This window comes from Chiloscyllium plagiosum, unplaced genomic scaffold (genome assembly GCF_037043375.1).
Source record: "Chiloscyllium plagiosum isolate Xiang-an unplaced genomic scaffold, Cpla_swu_hap1 HiC_scaffold_3, whole genome shotgun sequence".
NCBI classification, from domain to species: Eukaryota; Metazoa; Chordata; class Chondrichthyes; order Orectolobiformes; family Hemiscylliidae; genus Chiloscyllium; species Chiloscyllium plagiosum.
Genome location: NW_028270141.1, coordinates 104093013 through 104115450, shown reverse-complemented (window position 1 = coordinate 104115450; position 22438 = coordinate 104093013). Strand labels below are relative to the sequence as shown.

Here is a 22438-nt window from a genome sequence, read left to right as displayed (position 1 = left end):
GTATACACCTGTGAGATGGCATGTGCATGGGTGTGAGTGTGTGTATATGAGAGGGTCTGCATGAGTGTGAGAGAGTGTGTATGTATATATGCGTGTCTGTGTGTGAGAGAGTGTGTAGTGTAGTGGGTCACCTGTAGTGTGACATGAACCCAGGGTTCCAGTTGAGGCCATCCTCATGGGTACCGAACTTAGCTATCAGCCTCTGCATGACCACTGTGTGTTGTTGCGTATCCCGAAGTCCACCTGGGAGGACCATTACTTGAAGATCTGAGGCCGAATGTCACCAACCACTGAAATGTTCCCCAACTGGAGGGAATATCCCTGTCTGGTGATGGTTGTGCAGTGTCCTTTCATCCGTTGTAGCGTCTGCTCGGTCTCGCCAATGTACCATGCCTCGGAGCATCCTTGTCTGCAGTGTTTGAGATAGACAACATTGGCCGAGTCACATGAAGATCTGCTACGTACATGGTGGGTGGTGTCCCCATGTGTAATGGTGGTATCCATGCTGACATTCTGACATATCTTGCAGTGGTTGCCATGACGGGATTGTACAGTGTTGTGGTCGATGTGTTTGCTTGAACAATGATCTTGGTGACTGTTTAAAGGTGAGAAGTGGATCGTTTGACAGTTCTGATGTGCCACAGTGAGAATCTGTAATGACCTCCTCAGGAGACAGGCACGAGATGCAACTGATAGCGTAGCCTTTGTTGTCCAGTACATCCTGTGAGTGGAGAAACTATGTCATGTTCTTCGCAGCCTGCAGCACATTATCGATGAGGATGAGCACCTCACCAAGACCTTCCCTACACCTCCACTTCTTCCATTTAAACAACTGCCAAACCTTAAACAGACCATTGCTCGTAGCAAACTGCCCAGCCTTCAGGACAACTTCAACCACAACACCGTACAACCCTGTCATGGCAACCATAACAAGACGTGTCAGAGTGTTGACATGAATATCACTAATACACTTGGGGACCCCATCCACCATGCATGCGGCAGGTATTCATGTGACTCTTGCCAACATTGTCTATCTCATACGCCTCAGGCAAGGATGCTCCGAGGCATGGTACATTGGCAAGACCGAGCAGACACTACAACAACGAATGAATGGACATTGCGCAACAATCACCAGACTGGGATGTTCCCTCCCAGTTGGGGAATACTTCAGCGATCGGGGACAGTTGGCCTCGGATCTTCGGGTGACCATCCTCCAAGGCGGACTTTGGGATACGCAACAACACAGAGTAGCCAAGCAGAGGCTGATACCCAAGTTTGGAACTCACGTGGATGGCCTCAACCGGGATCTTGGGTTCATGTCACACCACAGGTGACTCTACTACACTATACACACTCTCTCTCTCTCTCGCACACGCACACACTCTTACATACTCATACACTCACGCAGACCCTCATACACATGTTCTCTGTCAGACACACACGCACACATACACTCCCCACACACACCCATGCATGCACCCTGTCACAGGCTTCTACTCTGTCACATTCATGCACACACTCTACCAAGCACACACACAGACAAACACACACTCTCATGTGCGTGCGCACACACACACACACACAGACACACATACACAAATACATTTAATTTGCTCAAAAAGCACCCAATCTGCAGGCAGTCAATCCATATAAATTCCTACTTTGGAAATAGAACCAGCCTGACTCAAGATTGGGATACAGACAGACTCTAACCTCACACCTTTAATGCATTGTCTGAGCTGAGATGTCACCTTTTTTTTTATGAAACCTTAAGTTACCTTGAGAATGTGACTTAAAGGAAGTCCTGGGGTTTACGTATTAATGAACCGAAATCTGCAACCCGTACTAAAAGATGAAAGACTTAACAGCAATCTAGGTTTGTTCAATATATTGTTTCAGTTGCATGACACTGTAATCTTTTGCTATAAATTCTGTGCCTTATGATCCTGCTCCAAAGCTACCTGATGAAGGAGCAGCGCTCTGAAAGCTAGTATTTCCAAATAAGCCTGTTGGTCTATAACTTGGTGTTGTTTGATTTTAACTTCACCTGATTAGTGTAAGGAGATATGTAATGGCTTTTCCTATTAACTCAGAGCTTCAGTGCAATATTGTCAGCTCTTACTTTCAACAAATTTTAGTTGAACTATTTAGAGACATGAACATGCAAAGACAGATTTAATAGAGAATGTTATTAGATGCTTTGCTGGAGCAAAATAAAATTTCTCTGAGGTACAACCTAACTTTAAGCATTCAGTGTATTGCATAGCAGCCTTGTCCTAGTACATCATTAATGGGATAAATCAATGACTCTGTATGTTTCCAATTTATGATATAATGTTACAGTGATTATATAACCGATTTACACAGAACATCTTTTTACAATGTCTTTGTGAAAAGTCTGCATTTTCCTGTGCATTTGTGAAATAATGCAATCCAAATTACTAGTTGGCAAATGAAGATTGAACCTTCAGGATACAAAATGCTTTTACATTTTAACACTCCTATAGTTAAAGACGTGTGAATCTGCCTTCATGATTGGGCTTGCAGTTTAAATGATATAAAGCAAGAAAACGTGAACATCAATAATGCTGTTTCATAGTACAAACTCATTAATGTAAAGGCAGGTAGGTGCCAGAGTGAACTGCTGTCTCACTGAAGTTGTAGATGCCACACAGTTTCAGTCTTTCTTCATCACTGCATGAAAACTCTTGGAAGGAATTCTCACTCAAAATCACAGGATGTTGAATGCATTTAAAAGTGGTGCTGAGTTGAGTATATTGAGGTAGATGTTATGAAATTTTAATTGTTCTATGGAAATTTTCTCTCCAAAACACCTTCTGGATCATGTCTCATTTTCTTTGTGAATATTTTGTCAGTAATCTCAATTTTTGTTCCTCTTAGTCATTTGACATGGATCTGAGATGTTTGCTGCAGCTCTCTTGAATCTTGTCACCATTTTACATACAATACAACCAATAGAGCAATCATTTTACAAGTTTTAGATCTTGATGATTGGATCATTAAGTCCAGTTGTAAGTTTTAGAATTTAATAATAAACAAATCCAGAAGTATTTTAAATGAGACATTCACAAATCTTAAGGTTAACTTCTAGTTCTGTCTACACAGTAGTAGTCTTTGGCAACCAGAGAGTTAAATAATGGTCAGGTTATTAATGCATTCTGATGGGTTCTCACTCATCCCAACTTAAACTACAGAGTTTGCAGCAGCATTAAAATAGGATTCATCCGAGACAGGTGGAGATATCCTAAATATTTAAACTTGAGATTTAATGTGTTTAATTAGACCCTGATGTAATCTGGTCAATAGAATATTTGCATATTTTGTCCAACCTGCCAGCGCAACTTAGTGTCAGGCTTTGTCAGAAGAGATGTAGAATTGTAACTTTTTTTTCAAGGGTTCTTTGAGTCTGGAGGAGCAATTGTGTTTTTAGACATTCATATTAGGTAAACAGCACGGGGATGCTTCCAAATGATTGTATAGAAGTGAACTTTAGCAAGTTTAGGGGCAGAGGTAAATGTAAGGGAATGGGTCTGGGTGGGTTGCGCTTCGGCGGGTCGGTGTGAACTTGTTGGGCCGAAGGGCCTGTTTCCACACTGTAAGTAATCTTAAAAAAAAATTCTATTTGATTGCCTGTTCAGTAATCTAGGCACAACATGGGATTTATACAATTTCATAAATGTCGGTTAAGGATATAAACTTTGATCTGTTCTCTTACTTGCCACAATTGTTTCCTTGTTTTCTTTTTCTGCTTCACCGTAACAGAGTGAACAAACAGCCTTGCATCGAGCAGCTGTTGTGGGTAATACCGAGGTCATCTCAGCACTCATTCTTGAGGGATGTGCTCTAGACCGGCAGGACAAGGTGAGAAAGACATACTCTCATTTCACAAAAGATATGTGAATGGCAGAAAAGTTCTCAGTGACATTTCATCTCTCAGATCTGAAATTCAATTGTGCTCATCCGGATAAGTTCAGAGTCTTGTTGACTTTTTTAGCTATGAAATTATTTTTGGACAGTAGTGTTAAATAAGTGGTAGTGAGTTGATAGTCCATTTTCTGTTCTTTCAAATTTTCCACAATATGACCAAAACAAATTTCATCCTCTTTGTATCTGAAAACTTGAGGTTGTTCTGTGTGACAGGAGATTAGCCTATGTAACCCCGAATTGTATTGAATATAAGTCACACAGATTACCAGTAATTGAGATGAAATTGAGTTTCCCTCAGGAATGATATGCCGAGCGTAGACATTGTGGGAAATAGATGCATCACAATGGAAAATTCCATTCTGAAATAGATAAGAAAAGAGGAAGCATCACTTTGCATCTGAGCTGGGAGTATGTAATGTTGACACAGTGAAAAAAGTATTTGATGTTCACAAAATAGATGGTGCAGATTTCTTTCCAGATAGTGTAAAATTTATAACACACAAATTCCAGACAATGACCACATTCAGCAAGAGAGAGTTTAACTATCACCTCATCATGTTTGGATCAAAACCTAGAAATTGCAATTTACTGGCATTGTGGGAATATCTTCCTCACAGAAGGTTGACTTACCACCTTGCAGGGCAACAAAGGATTGGCCAATCTTGCCAGCAATACTCGCATACCATGAATGACCTTTTTTTTAAGTATGTGACAATGCTGTGGCTTTAAAAGATGTATTCTGACCTAGTTTTTTTTAAGAGAAACGAGGGGTACGGAGCAAGCTGTGGTAACATAAACAACTTGCGAGGCCTTGGGATTTTATTTTAAAGTTGGAACAATAGAAGCGGCCTAGATGGTGTGGCCAGCTCTCACAGACCAGGATTTTTTTATTTAGCTGCTGGAGTCTCAGAGAAGCCTAAGCAATATTTCTTGGTTACAGCTAGAAGCTGGGCTTTCTGTTTACACTGTTGTCGTTGCATGTGAGAAAATCTGTTTTCTGAATTTGCCTTTTTGCCAAGGGGTGTATTTATGAGATCCTACGACATTGGAACAATTAATTAGTAATAGTTACTGTATCTTTTACTCTGTTAAGTTTTCCAGTACAGTTACGTTATTCTAAGTTCTTCTTTCTTTTGTTGTATTTTAACTATAATGTTTGAATAACTTGTGTTTTGCTTAACATTGAGTAGTTTGACCCGTTGAACTACATCTGGAACACAACACTTTACATTTGCCTTTAAAATAAAGGACTAGGCTTCCTTCATGAAATATTTTGAGGGGGTCTGATCTGGTCCGTTAAAAAGTAAAATTTTTCATCTGCATTGTTTTAAGTATATGAGATTCGCTTTGGCTATGCTTATGCTTGCCAACAAACTGTAGCTTGTATTTCTGTAATTGTTCAGTGCCTTCTCAGAGAAGCTATTGCTGAAGCATTTTCTTTCAATTTTCTTTGAATTATAGGATGGTAACACTGCTCTGCATGAAGCTTGCTGGCATGGGTTCAGTCAATCTGTCAAACTCCTGGTCAAGGCAGGAGCAAATGTCCATGCAAAGAATCAGGTTAGAAAGAAGGATTGGGGTTTCTGTTATTTTTATTTGACTCAAAGATCGATTGATCAGTGTAATAGGTTGTGTATGATACTTTGGGCAATAGTGTAAAGCAGGCAATTGGTTAGCCATTTGATTTTAACAGAAATGCAAATTGGAAGAGACGTGTAATGGATTGCAAATCTGAGATTACCCATTTTACATTATTGCTCAAAGTCAGTATTATAGCCTGAATGTGTTACAGGAATTAATTTCATGAACATTTCATTTTAACAATTTGGATATACATTATTAAACTGCAGTTTCTCATGGCTCTTGCAGCAAAGTTTTCCCTTTATAACCTTGAACAAAAAGAAGCTGCACGTTCTCAGCCTGATCCCAACAGTCATGCTTTCACAAAAGGGCTCATTTTCAGGAATGTGCAGGTTTCTGCATTTGCAGAAAGCTCTGGACATATAGGACATTTTCCACCTTGTAGGTACATTTTCAAGAAAATTACTCCTGTTGTCGAAAAAATATATACTTTGTAATAGCTGTTACTGAGGATTTATAATGTTCCTTTATAATGAATGACTTAATTTATTCAAAAAATCATTACAGTATCCAGGACATTTTTTTGATGCACCATCCAATTTGTTTGTAAATTATAAAGTGTTGAGTCGCTCAAGTCTCATTCATCCATATCCTGCATGCTTCCTGACCTACACTGGCTCACAATCTGACAGCACCTCAATTTTGAAATGCTCGTCCTTGCTTTCAGTTCCTTACATGGTCTCACCACTCCATATCTCTGTAACTTCCTGAAGCTCTGCAAGACTGTGAGGCCGCTGTGTTCCTTCAAATCTGACCTCAAGTGTACCTTTTTTCTCTCTCTACCACTGCTACATGTGCTTTCAGTTGCTGAAGCCTTCAGGGCTAGAATTTCCATTGGTAAATGTTCAGGCTTCATTGTTCTGTATCTTTTAAAATACTCTACAACATATCTCTTTGATCAAGCTTTTTTTGATATTTTGGATGTCTCTGTAGCTCTGTTTTTGGTGCTAATGATATTTCACTAACTTAAAGTTGCTATGGAAATAAAGATTTTCTACTGACTGTAACAGTATTTGTCATATTGTTTTGAACTCATTGTTGAGCTGATTTGAGGCACTAAATTTTGAAGCTGGACTATGTCTGTGCAAGTATCTACAAATGCAGCTCTTGGACAGACTGCAGTCCATCAGAACCTAAGCTGTTTCATACTTATCTTTCTTATTTAAAATGATTGTTTTCTGCTTATTATCTTCCCTTTGACAGCCATCCAGTAAACTGTAAACACAAGCCCAGCTGGTTCACCATAAACCCCCTGGATAAAATGAAAGTGATAATTTACAAAATAACATTTAGAAGCATGTTACATAATGGTTAAAAAGCATCATAGAATGATATCATGCAGAAGGAGGCCATTCAGCCCACTGTGCCTGTACTGAATAAATGAAAGAGTTCCCCAACTAATGTGATGACCTTTGGGCTATAAGCAGTACAGTAAACTAAATTTCTATAGAGAGAAAAGCAGGATTAACATTTGGAATCCAGCGACCCTTCATCAGAATCGTTCTGGAGAAGGGCCACTAGTTTTCTCTCAATGGATGCTGCCAGATAGGCTGAGTTTCTTCAACAGTTTCTGTTTTGTTTTACATTTCCAGCATCTGCAGTTCTTTTTTTAAGAATTAAAATTTCTAGTTTTCTTGAAACATATGTAGAATTTTTAATTGTAATCAAGAATATTTGGAAAGGACTTTAAGAGAGATCAAATGTGATTATTGTTGAATAATAAGTAGTCCTGATCCAAGTGACCTAGCAATTCTTGACCTTGAAAGAATGTTACAAAAGAGGCCAAGTGCCTGGCAGGTAGAGAGAAAATCTGCAAGGAATCAGAGGGGTTCTTCGGGCAGAGAATCAGAGGGCGAAGGCAATCAGTGTCAGATGCAGATACAATGAGAACTGGTGAGGAGAAGAAGCAAATTGCTCCCAGGAAGATGTCAGTTTTTCAGTTATTTGTGTTTAACAGAAAAAGACATTGAGTCCTTGAAGGTACTGAATAAGATTAAAAGAGTCCCAAACCTGGAAGTGAATGCATAGATCAGAGACGTCAAAGAGTTGGGTGTTTTGCCAAAGGTGATCAAACTGTGAACTGGAGTGTCACTGTTTGGTTGAAAGCAAGAAAGTTAATGAACTGAATCAAAAGGAATATCGAGCTTTCTTAGCCGACACCAACATAACATTAACAAAGTTCTTGAAGCGACTCGACAGAAAAAAATTTTCGTTTGGAAATTAAGGAAAAGAAATGTAGATCAGGGAAAAGAACCCGAAGTTATGAATGATCCTGAATTTAAACAGGATAAACTGAGTTCATTTGTCATGAAGGGTGATTAGGTGTTTGACTGTTTAAAAAGTTTTCAAATACCATATATACTGGAGTAATAGTCAATCTCATGTAAAAGTCAATCCCCTATTTTTGGCCAAATAATCCGGAATTTTCCATATATCTCATGGAAAGGTCAACCCTAGTTCTTCGTGGATAACAGAACAACGTTTATGAGTCAGTGTGCCAACTGTGGCGCTCCGCTCCAGCATTTCCAGTCTGCCGTTTGTTCCACTTTGCTCCCAGTCTTCCAGTCCACTGGCTGTTGTGTTTTACTCCGGGTTTTCAGAATTACCATAATTCATTGTTTATTTTTCTTTATTCATTTAGAGATCAGTTGAGCTTCTGCTAATGATATGGTTTGAATTTGATGTGCATGCATTTTCAGGCCCTCAAAAGTAGTATCCATATAATAGTCGACCCTATAAATTTAACCTTAGAAAGTAGTCCAAAAAATTCGACTGTTACAGAGAAACCTTGATTATCCGAACATCAATTATCCGAATTTCAGATTATTTGAACAATATTGCAAGGACCCCATACTTGGCTGAACTGTTAAAAATCACACAACACCAGGTTATAGTTCAACAAGTTTAATTGGAAGCACTAGCTTTTGGAGCACGGCTCCTTCATCAGGTGATTGTGGAGGACACAATTGTGAGGCACAGAATTTATAGCAAAAATTTACAGTACGATGTAACTGAAATTATACATTGAAAAATACCTTGATTGTCTGTTGAGTCTTTCATCTGTTCGAATACCATGATAGTTTCACTTCTTTCATGTGTAAATCAAAAAACACTTTTTAAAAAAGGTGCATTCTCAGGTTAACTGTAACAATTGGTGTTAGCTAGACAATATGTTTAAGGTGTTAGCCCCCTGTGTTCTCTGTCTATGCCATGATGTTTAGATTGATTCTAATCTAAAAAGTGAGATAACAGAGTTTGACATGAATTCATGCAGTTTTTGAGCAAAGTACAATGTAACCCTGCAAGTACAAATTCACCCCGCAAAATATATGTGTGCATGTGGGTCTTTGTCTGTGGGTGTCTGTCTGGATTGGGGGTTGAGAGTGTGAGAAAGTGTGTGTGTGTGTGTATATAGTGAGTGCAGAGTGTCTTAAGTCAACAAACAGGAGTGTTCCCTCCCAGTTGGGGAACACTTCAGTGGTCCAGGTCATTCGACCTTGGACCTTCGGGTGACCATCCTTCGGGACAGGCAGCAGCGAAAAGTGGCCAAGCAGAGGCTGATAGCTAAGTTCGGTACCCATAGGGAAGGCCTCAACCGGGACCTTGAGTTCATGTCACATTACAGGTGACCACCATTGCACTATATACACACACAGATACTCCTTCACACACACACAGGCACTCCTATACACACATACACACGGACACATATACACAGACGCGCACACAGTCACACACACCCCTTACAGACACACACACACTCCCACACTCACACATGCACCCCCTCACAGACTTAAGACACTCTGCACTCACTACACACACACATACACTTTCTCACACTCACAACCCCCAACCCAGACAGACACACACACACACACAGACAGACAAAGACCCACATGCACACATATATTTTGTGGGGTGAATTTGTACTTGCAGCGTTACATTGTACTTTGCTCAAAAACTGCATGTATTCATGTAAAACTCCATTATCTCACTTTTTAGATTAAAATCAATCTAAACATCATGGCATAGACAGAGAACACAGGGGGCTAACACCTTCAACATATTGTCTAGCTAACACCATTGTTAACAGCTAACCTGAGAATGCAACTTCTTTAAAAAATGGTTTTGTGATTTACACATGAAAGAAGTGAAACTGTCATGGTATTCTAACAGATGAAAGGCTTAACAGACAATCAGTTTTTCAATGTATAATTCAATTACATCACACTGTAAATTTTTGCTATAAATTCTGTGTGTTAGGATTGAGCCCTCCACTACCACCTGATGAAGGAGCGTCGCTCCGAAAGCTAGTGTGCTTCCAATTAAACCTGTTGGACTATAACCTGGTGTTGTGTGATTTTTAACTTTATACACCCCAGTCCAACACTGACATCTCCAAATCATGACTCTCTGGATGAAGAGATTTCTCCTTGTCTCTGTGCTAAATGGCCTACCCTGTATCCTTACAGTACGACTGCTGGTTCCCTGATCATTGGGAACATTTATTCTGGTTAGTCCTGTTAGAATTTTATATGTTTATGTGATTCCATTCTCATTGTTCTAAACTCCCATGAATACGGTCTGTACCAATCCAGTCTTAGTAAATATGTCCTGCACCCCAGTAATCAGCCTAGTAAACCGTCATTACACACCCTCCATAGCCAGAATATCCTTTTAACACCAGGTGTGGTCTCACCAAATCCCTGTACAAGTGCAGAAAGACATCCTCCTTTACTTAAATCCTCTGGCTATGGAGGCCAACATTCCATTTGTCTTATTTACCGCCTGTTGCACCTGCATGCTTATTTTCAGTGACTGGTGTACATCAACTCGGTCTTGTTGCGCCTCCTCCTTTCCCTATCTATTGCCATAATTATCATCTTATTTTTTTCTACCAAATTGGATAACCTCTCATTAATCTACACGATTCTTCATCTTCCATGCATTTGCCCACTCATGCAACTTGTCCAAATTACATTGAAGCATCTCTACATTCTGCTCACAATTCACCGTCCCACCCAATTCAGAATTCAGAGTAACATTTCCCCCTTGGTGTTGTCTTTGGTTCTGTTTACCAATCTGCTTACTGACCCTTACACTGGAAACAATTTCTCATTTCTTCCCCATCAAAATTCTTTGTGAACTTGAACATGTATTGGAACTTGCCTTAACCTTCTGTGTTCTAAGGAGGATAATCCAGCTTTCTTTGGGCATTCCACTTCACTGAAGGTCTTCATTCCTGGTAGTGTTCTAATAAATCTCCACCCACACACTTTAAAGTCCTAAAATCCTCTGGACATGTGGTGCCAGATTCAGAAAGATTTAATGTAGCTTCCTTATTTTGTACTTTAAACCTCTAGTAATAAAGCTAAGGATCTTGTGATGTCTTTTTAACAATCTGCTCACCATATCTTGCTATTTCCAAAGGTTTTGTGAACACAGAACATGCAGGTCTATTTGTTCTTTCAACTAAATTCACCGTGAGAAACGGCCATTTCAATATCATGTCTTCCAATATTTCTGTATATTCTGATTATTCCTGAGCTGGGACCAAAGAGTTAATAAAATACCTGCTTCCACAAACCTGACTGAGGTGCAAGTGCCCCAGATTGTTAAATTTTGATTCCAGAAGAGTAGATGTTAGCAGGAGTCAGAGCCATTATACCTGGAATTATTGTGGACACAGTAGCAAGAGCTGCCTACTGTGAAGATGGGTTGGTGAAACCCACCCCTTTCTGATCCAGGATTTTAACCCACTAAGTAAAATAATGAGAAAATAGCTCTCCATCTCTCACATGCCCCCCCCTTCTCACACACTTTCCACCCTAACTCATATCATCTCGTTCCTTCTCTCCAACCCCCAATGGTTCCTCATACCCTTGATGCTAAACTATCCTCCTCTTTCCACCTCCAAGTCCCCTTATCCAGCCAAGCCAAACTATGCTCCCCACACCCTTCTTGCTAAGTCACATCCCTCTTAAACACCTCCCCCCACCCCCACCCACCCAGCCTTTCATATGCTCCATCAAGCTCTGGCCCTCTTACCACCCTCAATAACACTTCATATCCACAATCAAACCTATGTTCCTCTACCCAGACCCCATCTTACCATCTTCATCCTTTACCTGACCCATGTTGAGTTGAGCGAAAATGAAGTTTAAACTATCTATTGGTGAATTCAATGTGTTTAAACAAAAATCAATAAATTTATATTCCTCAATAAGCTAATTCCTCATGAAAAAAGGTACTTGTACGCACAGCCCCACAAAGACTTTGTCCCCACTTGAAGTTGTCAATCTGACTGAGTGATTGTAAAATCAGTCATGCAGCACAAATTGTATAATGATAGCCCTCAGGTTTTATGCTGAATTTGTTTGCAAAAGTTTAAAGGCTACCCTCACTTGGTCAGATAAGTCTCTCAGCTTTAGGTCTTCTGCTAAAAAGTGTAAAAACCACAAGTCTTACTTGGGACATCCTAGTGGTGAAAGTTGGATCACCCTTTAGCAGCTGCATTTTTAACATGGGCAGCTACACCTCCATTGACCCCAGATGTGAAAATTGCAATCCATGCCTATTCACCCCGAGCAAAAATGGTGAGTGCTGCATTCAGGGCAGTACTTTCTGAATCCGGACTTCAATATAGTTTTGGCAAAGGTGGAGCCTCTTTCTGTTCTTATGAAGATTTACTTCTTTTATTCTGTTTTTGCTCTTAAAATATTGTCGCCAGTCTGTTTTCCGAAATTGATGTTTTCAAGTTTTGATATATATCATAATGATTTGGAGTGGAAGGCAAGAACGTTTTTATGTTAGTGATCTAACCACAAACACCTAGAGCTAACAGGGCGTATGAATTGGTTCACATAGTTCTGTCTGTCCTATTTCCTAACTGGTGCTGGTGAAATATGCAGGAGTAGGTTGGAATACAGTACAGCTCCCTCGAGCTGTCTGAAGGGAAGTGTCTGACATCTATTAAGTGCTATCTAATAACTGCTTGGCTGAAATTAATACATAGGGAATTAGCATGAAAGCCTCTTGAATTTAAACAGACTGATAATCTTCTTTATACACAATGACATTGTTTAGTAACTTTTCAGTGTTGCTGCTTGTGTCTCCCTTAAGGCAGGTAACTTAGCCCTCCACTTGGCCTGTCAGAATGGCCATTCCCAGAGTTCCCGTGTACTATTGCTAGGAGGGTCCAGACCTGACATTAAGAACAGTGTAAGTGAGGGTCTGCTCTTTTCTACATTTTTTGATATTGAGAATATTTTACTTTTTTTAAAAAAAGGATCTTGCTTGCCTTCAGCATTTTTAATGGTTTATGTTCAGCCTGACTTGGAGTTGAAATGTTTTTGTTTTGCAGATGGGTGACACGTGTTTACACATTGCTACTCGTTACAATCACGTGACTATTATTAGAATCCTCCTGAGTGCTTTCTGTTCTGTTAGTGAGAGGAACCAGGTCAGTAACATCAAACTCTGTCCCTGCACTCTTTCCTGTGTGGGAGAATGTTTAGTCTCACTCAAACTACGTTGCCAGCTAATGTGTCAGTTCCCCGGTTCCATCCCAATTCTGGATCATTTTCCTGGGATTAGGAGGCACAATTGCACAGGGTGGATTTACCAGTTAAGGACTAATGAAGGCATTTTATTTGGAAGAATTTTCAAGTCTGTCTCAAGGTGCCTGGGAAGTGCAGCTGCCTGGAAGTGGCCTCTCTGTGCCACATCCAAGGTTAGCATTCCTGCTGGAACCAAAAGACCTGCCTGCAGTCTGGTCTCAACTGCAGCTACCCTGTGCAGTTTCCCACTGTCCCATTCCCATCCAATCCCATCCTCAACAGCACTGACCCAGATGCTGAGCCGTTCCTATATTTTAAGTTCAGAAAGGGTGAAGAATGGGAACCTCCATGCTGAGTTGTCTACACCATTTAGTTATCCAGCTGCTACTTTTGTTCTTTGCTACTATTGGCTGTTCAGCCGAGAGAGTCCATCTTTAACTGGATGGCACACCGAACCTGTGGCTACTAACTCGACCAATTCAGGGAAAGTCACAAGTGAGTGATCCTCATTTGAGCCTAGCAGTGATGTCCTGATGCCTGCAAGGAAAACCCAACCTGTGGAGTGCATTATTCAAATTTATCATTTATTACAAGTGAAAAGTTAAACATATTAATAGGCTTCAACATTACAATGATAAGTTTTGTAAATTACATTGACAGCTCATTGTAGGTATGGACAAAAAGCAGCACAAACACAAAAAAAGATTAAAATAAGCTTAATTGTGATGAATTACTGTTCAAATACACAATTGAATTTAATATTATGCGTGTTGTGTCTAAAAATGCTTTAAATTGTCAATTCCAATAGTGAGTACAATTTACTTGTTTCCGAAAGTGACTGATTTTCATTTCAAATTAATCTCATTTAAAATTGTATGCTGGTGACAGTCATAGTCATAGAAATGTACAGCATGGAAACAGACCCTTCGCTCCAATTTGTCCACACCAACCAAATATCCCAACCTAATCTAGTTCCATTTGCCAGCACTTGGCCTATATCCTTCTAAACCCTTCCTATTCATATACCCATCCAAATACCTTTTAAATGTTGCAATTGTACTAGCCTCCACCACTTCCTCTGGCAGCTCATTCCATACATGCACCATCTTCTGCGTGAAAAAGTTGCCCTTTAGGTCTCTTTTATAGCTTTCCCCTCTCACCCTAAACCTATGGCCTCTAGTTCTGGACTCCACCACCTCAGGGAAAACACTTTGTCTACTTATCCTATCCATGCCCCGCATGATTTTGTAAACCTCTACAAAATCACCCCTCAGCCTCCGATGCTCCAGGGAAAACAGCCCCAGCCTATTCAGCCTCTCCCTATGGCTCAAATCCACCAACCCTGGCAACATCCTTGTAAATCTTTTCTGAACCCTTTCAAGTTTCACAACATCTTTCTGATAGGAAGGAGACCAAAATTGCATGCAATATTCCAAAAGTGGCCTTACCAACGTCCTGTACAGCCGCAAAATGACCTCCCAACTCCTGTACTCAATACTCTGACCAATAACGGAAAGCATACCAAATGCCTTCTTCACTATCCTATCTACCTACGACTCTACTTTTAAGGATCTATGAACCTGCACTCCCTTTGTTCAGCAACACTCCCTAGGACCTTACCATTAAGTGTATAAGTCCTGCTAAGATTTGTTTTCCCAAAATGCAGCACCTCGCATTTATCTGAATTAAACTCCATCTGCCACTCCTCAGCCCATTGGCCCATCTGATCAAGATCCTGTTGTAATTGAGGTAACCTTCTTCGCTGTCCACTACACCTCCAATTTTGATGTTATCTGCAAACTTATTAACTATACCTCCTATGTTCACATCCAAATCATTCATATAAATGAAGAAAAGTAGTGGACCCAGCACCGATCCTTGTGGCACTCCACTGGTCACAGGCCTCCAATTTGAAAAACAACCTTCCATTACCACCCTCTTTCTTCTACCTTCAAGGCAGTTCTATATCCAAATGGCTAGTTCTCCCTGTATTCCATGAGATCTAATCTTGCTAAACAGTTTCCATGGGGTACCTTGTCAAACACCTTACTGAAGTCCATAAGGATCACGTCCACCGCTCTGACCTCATCAATCCTCTTTGTTACTTCTTCAAAAAACTCAGTCAAGTTTGTAAGACATGACTTCCCCACAAAGTCATGTTGACTATCCCTAATCAGTCCTTGCCTTTCCAAATGCATGTATATCCTGTCCCTCAGGATTCCCTGAGTCGAAATGTGAGATGATAAAAATAATTAAGTGCAAAACACATCTGCATTCTTCTCCCAAATGCTCATGCATTGTTGCATGGATTTTGTGCTGTTAATTTAATCAACTTAAAATCACATATTTTAAATAATTTAAATAGTGGTATTAAAATAACGTAAATCAGGCAATCTAAGCTTCTGTGTTCTGTAAAGAAAAGGGAATGGGAAAATATATCACATATTTGAAAAACTGATCTAAAAGTCACTTTCAAAGTGACAAGATTCCTTACCTTGTACCCTTTCCATTACCCCATACTGAGTGTGTCACGTGACGAACAACTTGGCACTCCAAGTAGATCTAGTGTCCATATGAAGTATGTCTTGGACGTCAGTATGTCTCTTTCTGATCACTAAACTGAATCAATACCTGTGACTTCCAAGACTGCATTTCCTAGGAGTTCCCCTTCCCTCTCCAATCATTGGATCATGAAATCACCCATTAGATGCATATTTATCTGGTATATTAAATAACACAGAGTTGCGCGGGTACTACTTGTTGAATTTCTCTAACCTCCCTTCCAAATCTGCTTTTTACAAAACACTGTCGAAAACCTGATAACAGTTTAATCCCTGCTGCTTTAACCTACTGCCTGAAAATTGTTTGGAATTCCTTAAGCTGGCCCTGAGCTGACAATCCATAGAAATGTACCCTTATCAACTGAATATTATAACTGATAGAAGATGTTATAAAGTTCCATAAACATTTTTGATCTGATTGGTCCTCACAGGCAGGTGACTCACCACTCCATATTGCTGCAGCTCTTAACCACAAGAAAATAGCAAGACTTCTATTGGAAGCTGGGGCTGACAGCAACATTGTCAATAATGTAAGTAGGATTTGTGTTATTGATAGTAATGTTTTTCAGTACTCCATGCAATTTGGCAGTGAGGAAAATAGCATTTCTGCATGAGTTCATCTGAGACTTTGAGATCAAAATATTACGTCTCTTTTTAAAATTATGCAAATGAAATCAAATGAGTTAAGCTTCAGATTCAAGCTTGAGATATTTTCCTACAAACTCTTAGAAATGTCTTTCTTTAACTTTCTGCATGCTATATACAGGAATGTCTCTTCTCACCCACGTAACAATGTGACCCAAATCCCCTCTGTGTTCATTTGCTTCTTGATTATTTCTGTCTCCCCTTTTTTCTGTTCCTTCCCACTTGGACCTTTATTTCTTTGTTCTTTTTCTCCCCATCTCTATCTTAGATTATCATTATAACTCTGCCTGGAGATACTTACACTTTTAGATATTAAATGCATTAAGGGGCATGGGACGAAAGTGGGAATATGACATTAGGATAGAGGATCCACCATGATTACTTTGAATGTCAGAGCAGGTTTGAAATGCTGAATGGCCCACTCCTCCTAGTTTCTGTGTTATGATGGTGTTCCCTCATGTTGCCATCCCAGGCCTGAAATCCTAACCAAATAAGCACTATGTCATCAGTAGCTGTGCAAGTACAGTCTGGAATTGTAACTGTCTCTCCAACCTCCATCAGCCCACAAAATCGCCTTATCCAAGTAAGGCAGCAGTGCTTATAAGTGCATATTGTCAAGTACATACAGTTCAAGGTGGGAGGAAATCAGATCCACGTCCATCTGCAGCCTGTGGGATCTTGGATTCTCTTTGTGAACTGTGGCCTGCAGGTGAGACTATGAAAAGGTCACCTGAGATTATTTCTGCTTCATGGAAATGGCTATGATTAATTTATAATGACCATTGATATAGTCGAGATTGTTTAGGCCAGGATTTATATCCCACCTAGTTGGTCAATGTGTGTATTTGACATGTGAAATTCTATAATTATAGATATCTTAAACCTGTACAGTGCAAACACCTATTGCTCTTTGAAAGGTCTCACATTCCTTGCGTTAAATCTCACATACTAATACAGAAAACAAAACTTATTCTACTCCACCAACTCCCAGTCTAGTTGTACTCATTTCCAATTCAGCTTGTGCATTTGAAGTTCTTATGAGGATGGAATGTAAGACTCTTCTCCGAGTGAGCTACAAGCTCAGCCTATTAATCTTGGTGACCCACCCCTAATTGCCATACCTGTATGTTACTTGCTTCCTTGCACTTCCTGTTGACCTATCAGCTCTAAGCTCCTTTATTTAAGTCTTCATCTCTGAACAATACCCCTGAACCCAGCCCTCACACAGCTTTGTCACACCAACCATCATGAGTCAATGACATATTCCCCATCAAAGCCGGGGTGCTGGTGACTGTTGGTGAACTGTCCTGTTCCTGCAGTAATCCATTTGCCCCAATACCTTGTTGCCTTCTGAGTTGCCCATATCACAATTATTCCATCCCAACATTCTGCCTGTAATCCCACAATTGACTTCCCCAAATTGTGCTTACTATAGCAGTGGGAGAAAGTGAGGACTGCAGATGCTGGGGATCAGAGCTTAAAAATGTGTTGCTGGAAAAGCGCAGCAGGTCAGGCAGCATCAAAGGAGCAGGAGAATCGACGTTTTGGGCATAAGCCCTTCTTCAGGAATGAGGAGGGTATGCCAAGCAGGCTAAGATAAAAGGTAGGGAGGAGGGACTTGGGGGAGGGGCGTTGGGAATGCGATAGATGGAAGGAGGTTAAGGTGAGGGTGATAGGCCGGAGAGGAGGTGGGGGGCGGAGAGGTCGGGAAGAAGATAGCAGGTCAAGAAGACAGTGCTGAGTCTGAGGGTTGGGACTGAGAAAAGGTGGGGGGAGGGGAAATGAGGAAGCTGGAGAAATCTGTATTCAATGGATGAAACATGGCCCATTCCCTAGACTGTAATGATATGAAGCCCCAGACGATCCCTAGCAGTTGACTAACCATGTTCAACCCCTGGGTTGACATCAGTGAGTGCCCCTGAATGACTGCAGTCCTCTTTGACTTGATTGAGGACTGGTATCTCCTTGGACTTTGAAACATGGCCATTTGATTGAAGCACTTTAAATGTGTTTGTTTTCAAGCTGCTAGCACATGTAGTAGGTGTGACGTTGATGTAGTGCGATGTTATACAGAAACATGTTGAATGTTTTGATTGATTACTGCTGGAAACCATGATTCGCTGCCTGTTTTTGTCTGTACTAAAAGGCAAGGCAAAACAGCATCTAATTTTTCCAACCTTGCCGCACTTTAACATTGCCCACATTATTTAGGGGCTGGGAATATTCTACCCTCTGTTTGTGCCTTCACAGATGCTGCCAGACCTGCTGAGCATTTTGGGCACTTTCTGTTTTTACTTCAAATTTTTGACCCCTGCAGAATTTTGATTTTTATTCCTGCTTATCTACCCTTTGAGCTTTGGTGTTAAGATTTTATTTAGACTAAGTCGCAGTTACCATTATAACCCTATTGGCACAATTATTTTAGGTTATTAAAATGTCATTAGATTTAATACTCCTTGGATGATGCCTGACCTGCCCTGGGTGCTCTTCCAGCACCACAGTCTTGACTCTAACCTCCAGCATCTGCTGTACTCACTTTCGCCCTGTTAGTGATTTTGGCTACTTTATTGACTCTGTGACAGTATGTATTGTACATGATAAAAATAGGAATTAAGGAGTCAGTTAGGTGTACTTAGCGTACTTAGAAATTTTCATAATGAATGCTAAAGTTTATTTTACAACACAAGGGTTTCAATTTGAGGTTAAATCAGTTGACTATATTTCATACATTTTGTAGGCAAAAGTGAGGACTGCAGATGCTGGAAACCAGAGTTTAGATCAGAGTGGTGCTGGAAAAGCACAGCAGGTCAGGCAGCATCCTGCTCCTCGGATGCTGCCTGGCCTGCTGTGCTTTTCCAGCACCACTCTGATATTCCTACATTTTGTGCCCAGTCTGACATAAAATACAACATTTCATTATGTTTATAATAATCCACATTGTTTTTCTAATGCAACACATTAATGGAACATCTAGCTGTCAGATTGAATGTGATAAGATCCAAAACGAACTACTTCCTTGATTCTTCCTGTAGGCAGGGCTGAGCCCTCTGGAAGCAGCTAGAGAGAATAACAGTCCAGAAGTAGCCCTTCTCCTCACCAAAGCACCACAGGTAAGGTCTTGTGGTCAGATCCGTGATTACTTAGGAATGCCAAGGTTAAATAGTGAAGATGGATTAATATTCTGCCATTTTCCTTCGTTATTTTTTGCAGCTAGGAAATATCTATGTAGAACTTTCTTTAATCTGCTTTAAGTGAGTAGACTAAATTCAATTTTTAAGTAATTCATTGCTTAAAGAGCATTTAATCCAATACAAGTATATAAATAGCATTCATTGTTTGTAGCTGCTGGGTCACAACATTTTTAGCAGGGCAGTAGGTACTTTTAAAAATTGGCATGAATAAATCACCTTCAAGGTTTTAACTTTTGTGATGAAGGCTTTAGATAAATATTTTTGTAATATTGCCAGGTTCTCAGTTTTTGTCGTGGGAGAAGCCTGAGGAAGAGGAGGGAAAAACTCAAGCAAGAACGAAGAGCCCAATCGGTGCCTCGTGATGAATTGATCCAGAGTAAGGTACATAGATGCTCCAAACATCTGTGGAGTTGGCCCTCAGCTGAAAGAGGGAGAATCAGTCAGAGTTCTCACTTATCACTGTCCAGTGATCCAAGGTTAGTGTAGGATTTGAACTCTAATGTTCCTATTTTGAAGAAGCATCCTGGAGCTTACAAGTGCATGAGAAGGAGCGACTGAGCAAGATGCTTCATACAGTAGGTCTAGTGAATGCAACCCATTGATCATTAAAGTTTAATTTGGAAGATGAGAGTACAGTAATTGTAGGGAACTTAAGTTTGACTTTGACCTTAATTAAATTTTGATGACTACAGAATTTTTAATATGGTAATTCTCTGCAATCAAATCTACATATTCAACTCAAAAACTATTGTACACTGTAATGCTAATCAATGTGATTTGCCGTCGAATAGCTTGTTTTGGACTGTTTTCAAACTTGAAACTGTTAGGTTAATTATTTGTTCTCTGAAACCAGAGCATTTTTCATTCCATTTTCTTTAAGATTGACTGAAAGGAGACTTCATAAATGGTAGTAATTTTGTTTCAACTTGTCAGTTGATATCCCAACATATGGATTTTTGCATCAACAAAAATAATTGAATGAAATTTTCATATCACGTTGTGCTGTCTGAATGTGTCACTCAATAAATTTGTATTGAGTTAATAGCACTGCAGTACATGACTTAAACAAAGATTGAAATGTTGAGAATTTGATGATTCAATTTGGTAATACTCACTCCGTTCTATATCTATTGCACTTCTTCCACTCCTACCCATCATAGTTTATGTCCTCCAATTGCTTCTGCGTCCAAAAGACCAGACAATAGACAATAGGTGCAGGAGTAGGCCATTCTGCCCTTCGAGCCTGCACCACCAATCAATATGATCATGGCTGATCATCAAAGGAACATTTCATCCTTGGGCCTTTTCTTACATTGCCCAAATCCTGTCTTTTAGAAACATGTATTCATAAGCATGGGTTCCAATTTTATTTGCATGCTAACAGCATGTATTTCTATTAGGTTCCTACTATCCTTGTTTCCACATCCACCACTTTATTTGACTGACTTAATTTTCCAATGTCAAGTCATAATGGACTTTCTCTAATGTCATGTCAGCAATTCTAAATCTATAATGCTCAAATTCTGACAGAAACCTTTGTCCTGAGTCCCTGTTTACAAATAGCTAGCAAGAGATCGAGATGTTGAATTCAGTTTAATTCTGAGCTCAACTTCAATATTCACATTCCTGCCTTCATGAGGACCACCTATTTGTCAAACTGTAATTTTTCTTCCTCTTCCTGCAGATAAAATCCTTATTCCTGACTTCATTACAGCATGGGTGGCATGGTGGCTCAGTGGTTAGCACTACTGCCTCACAGTGCCAGGGGCCCAGGTTTAATTCTAACCTTAGGCGACTATGCAAACTCCACACAGACATTCTCCCCATGTATGCGTGGTTTGCTCCGGGATTGTCCCACAGTCCAAAGATGTGCAAGTTAGGTGAATTGGCCTTGTGAAATTCCCTGTGGTGTTAGGTGCATTAGTCAGGGGTAAATGGAGGGGGGTGGGTTACTCTTCGGAAGATCAGTGTGGACTTGTTGGGCTGAGTGGCCTGTTTCCATATTGTAGGGAATTTAATCATTACCTTTTGCCTCTACCTTTCTAATAGCATCCCGATTGTAACTCATTCCAAAGCTCTGCTAACCTGCATCCCATCACTTGAATAGCTTGATGCTCTTCCAACCCTTTCTTGATCTATTTGCTGTCTAGCCTAAAGCATACAGAATTCAAAGCCTGCATCCATAAGTCCTTTCATGACCTGGTGCTCCTTTACATCTTTATTTGAAGTTTTGCAACACCATGTACCGGTTCCTTCCCTTTTTTTTCCCCAAATATTGTTTCCATTCCTTAGTCACAGAGCATACAGTCATCTTGGGCTCACACATTGCAATGCTTTGTATAAGCTGCTGCATCTTCCTCCTAGATTTCTGTCCTTCAAAAGCCAATAGTAACATATATCAATATGAAATATGTGTAACAGAACTGAATAGAATAAAAAGTACCAAAGACTTCAAGGAAGCATTATTAAATAAAATATCACACTTAGAGAGACACCAGGCTAAAAGCATGGTCAAAATGGAGCTTTTAAGGAATGTCTTAAAAGATATTCTAGACGTTAGGGTTCAGGTAACTTTAAGAGGTTGCTACTAATGTGCAGGTAAAATCAGGGAAATCTCAAGATGCCAGAATTAGTAGAACGCAGATATCTTGGGAGAGTTGGAGGGTTGGAATAGGTTCCTGAGATCATGGAAAGACCATGGAAAGTTTGAACCAAGAAGAGAATGTTAAAATCTGGTCTTGCTTGACCAGAAGCTAATATAGATCAGTGAATAAAAGGGTGAACAAAACTTGGTGTCAGTTAAGAAAATGCAGCAGAATTTTGAATAACCTCAAGTTTATGGAGAATAGAATGAGGAAGATCAGTCAGAGTTGTGTTGGAATGGTCAAATATA

At 40.0% G+C, this 22438-nt stretch overlaps 1 protein-coding gene across 14 annotated transcripts in view; it reads left to right on the top strand.

The window, feature by feature from the left end:
• ankrd6b (ankyrin repeat domain 6b) overlaps nucleotides 1-22438 on the top strand; it is a 245297-nt gene that overhangs the window by 189805 nt on the left and 33054 nt on the right. For 13 of the 14 annotated variants that reach the window (XM_087982260.1, XM_087982253.1, XM_087982263.1 and 10 more), the window contains 7 exons: nucleotides 3784-3882; nucleotides 5410-5508; nucleotides 12712-12810; nucleotides 12953-13051; nucleotides 16141-16239; nucleotides 19387-19464; nucleotides 19822-19926. In XM_087982260.1, the coding sequence (XP_087838386.1) occupies nucleotides 3784-3882; nucleotides 5410-5508; nucleotides 12712-12810; nucleotides 12953-13051; nucleotides 16141-16239; nucleotides 19387-19464; nucleotides 19822-19926 (678 nt within the window). The remainder of the gene's footprint in view (nucleotides 1-3783; nucleotides 3883-5409; nucleotides 5509-12711; nucleotides 12811-12952; nucleotides 13052-16140; nucleotides 16240-19386; nucleotides 19465-19821; nucleotides 19927-22438) is intronic. The other variant, XM_087982262.1, reaches the window with a different exon arrangement.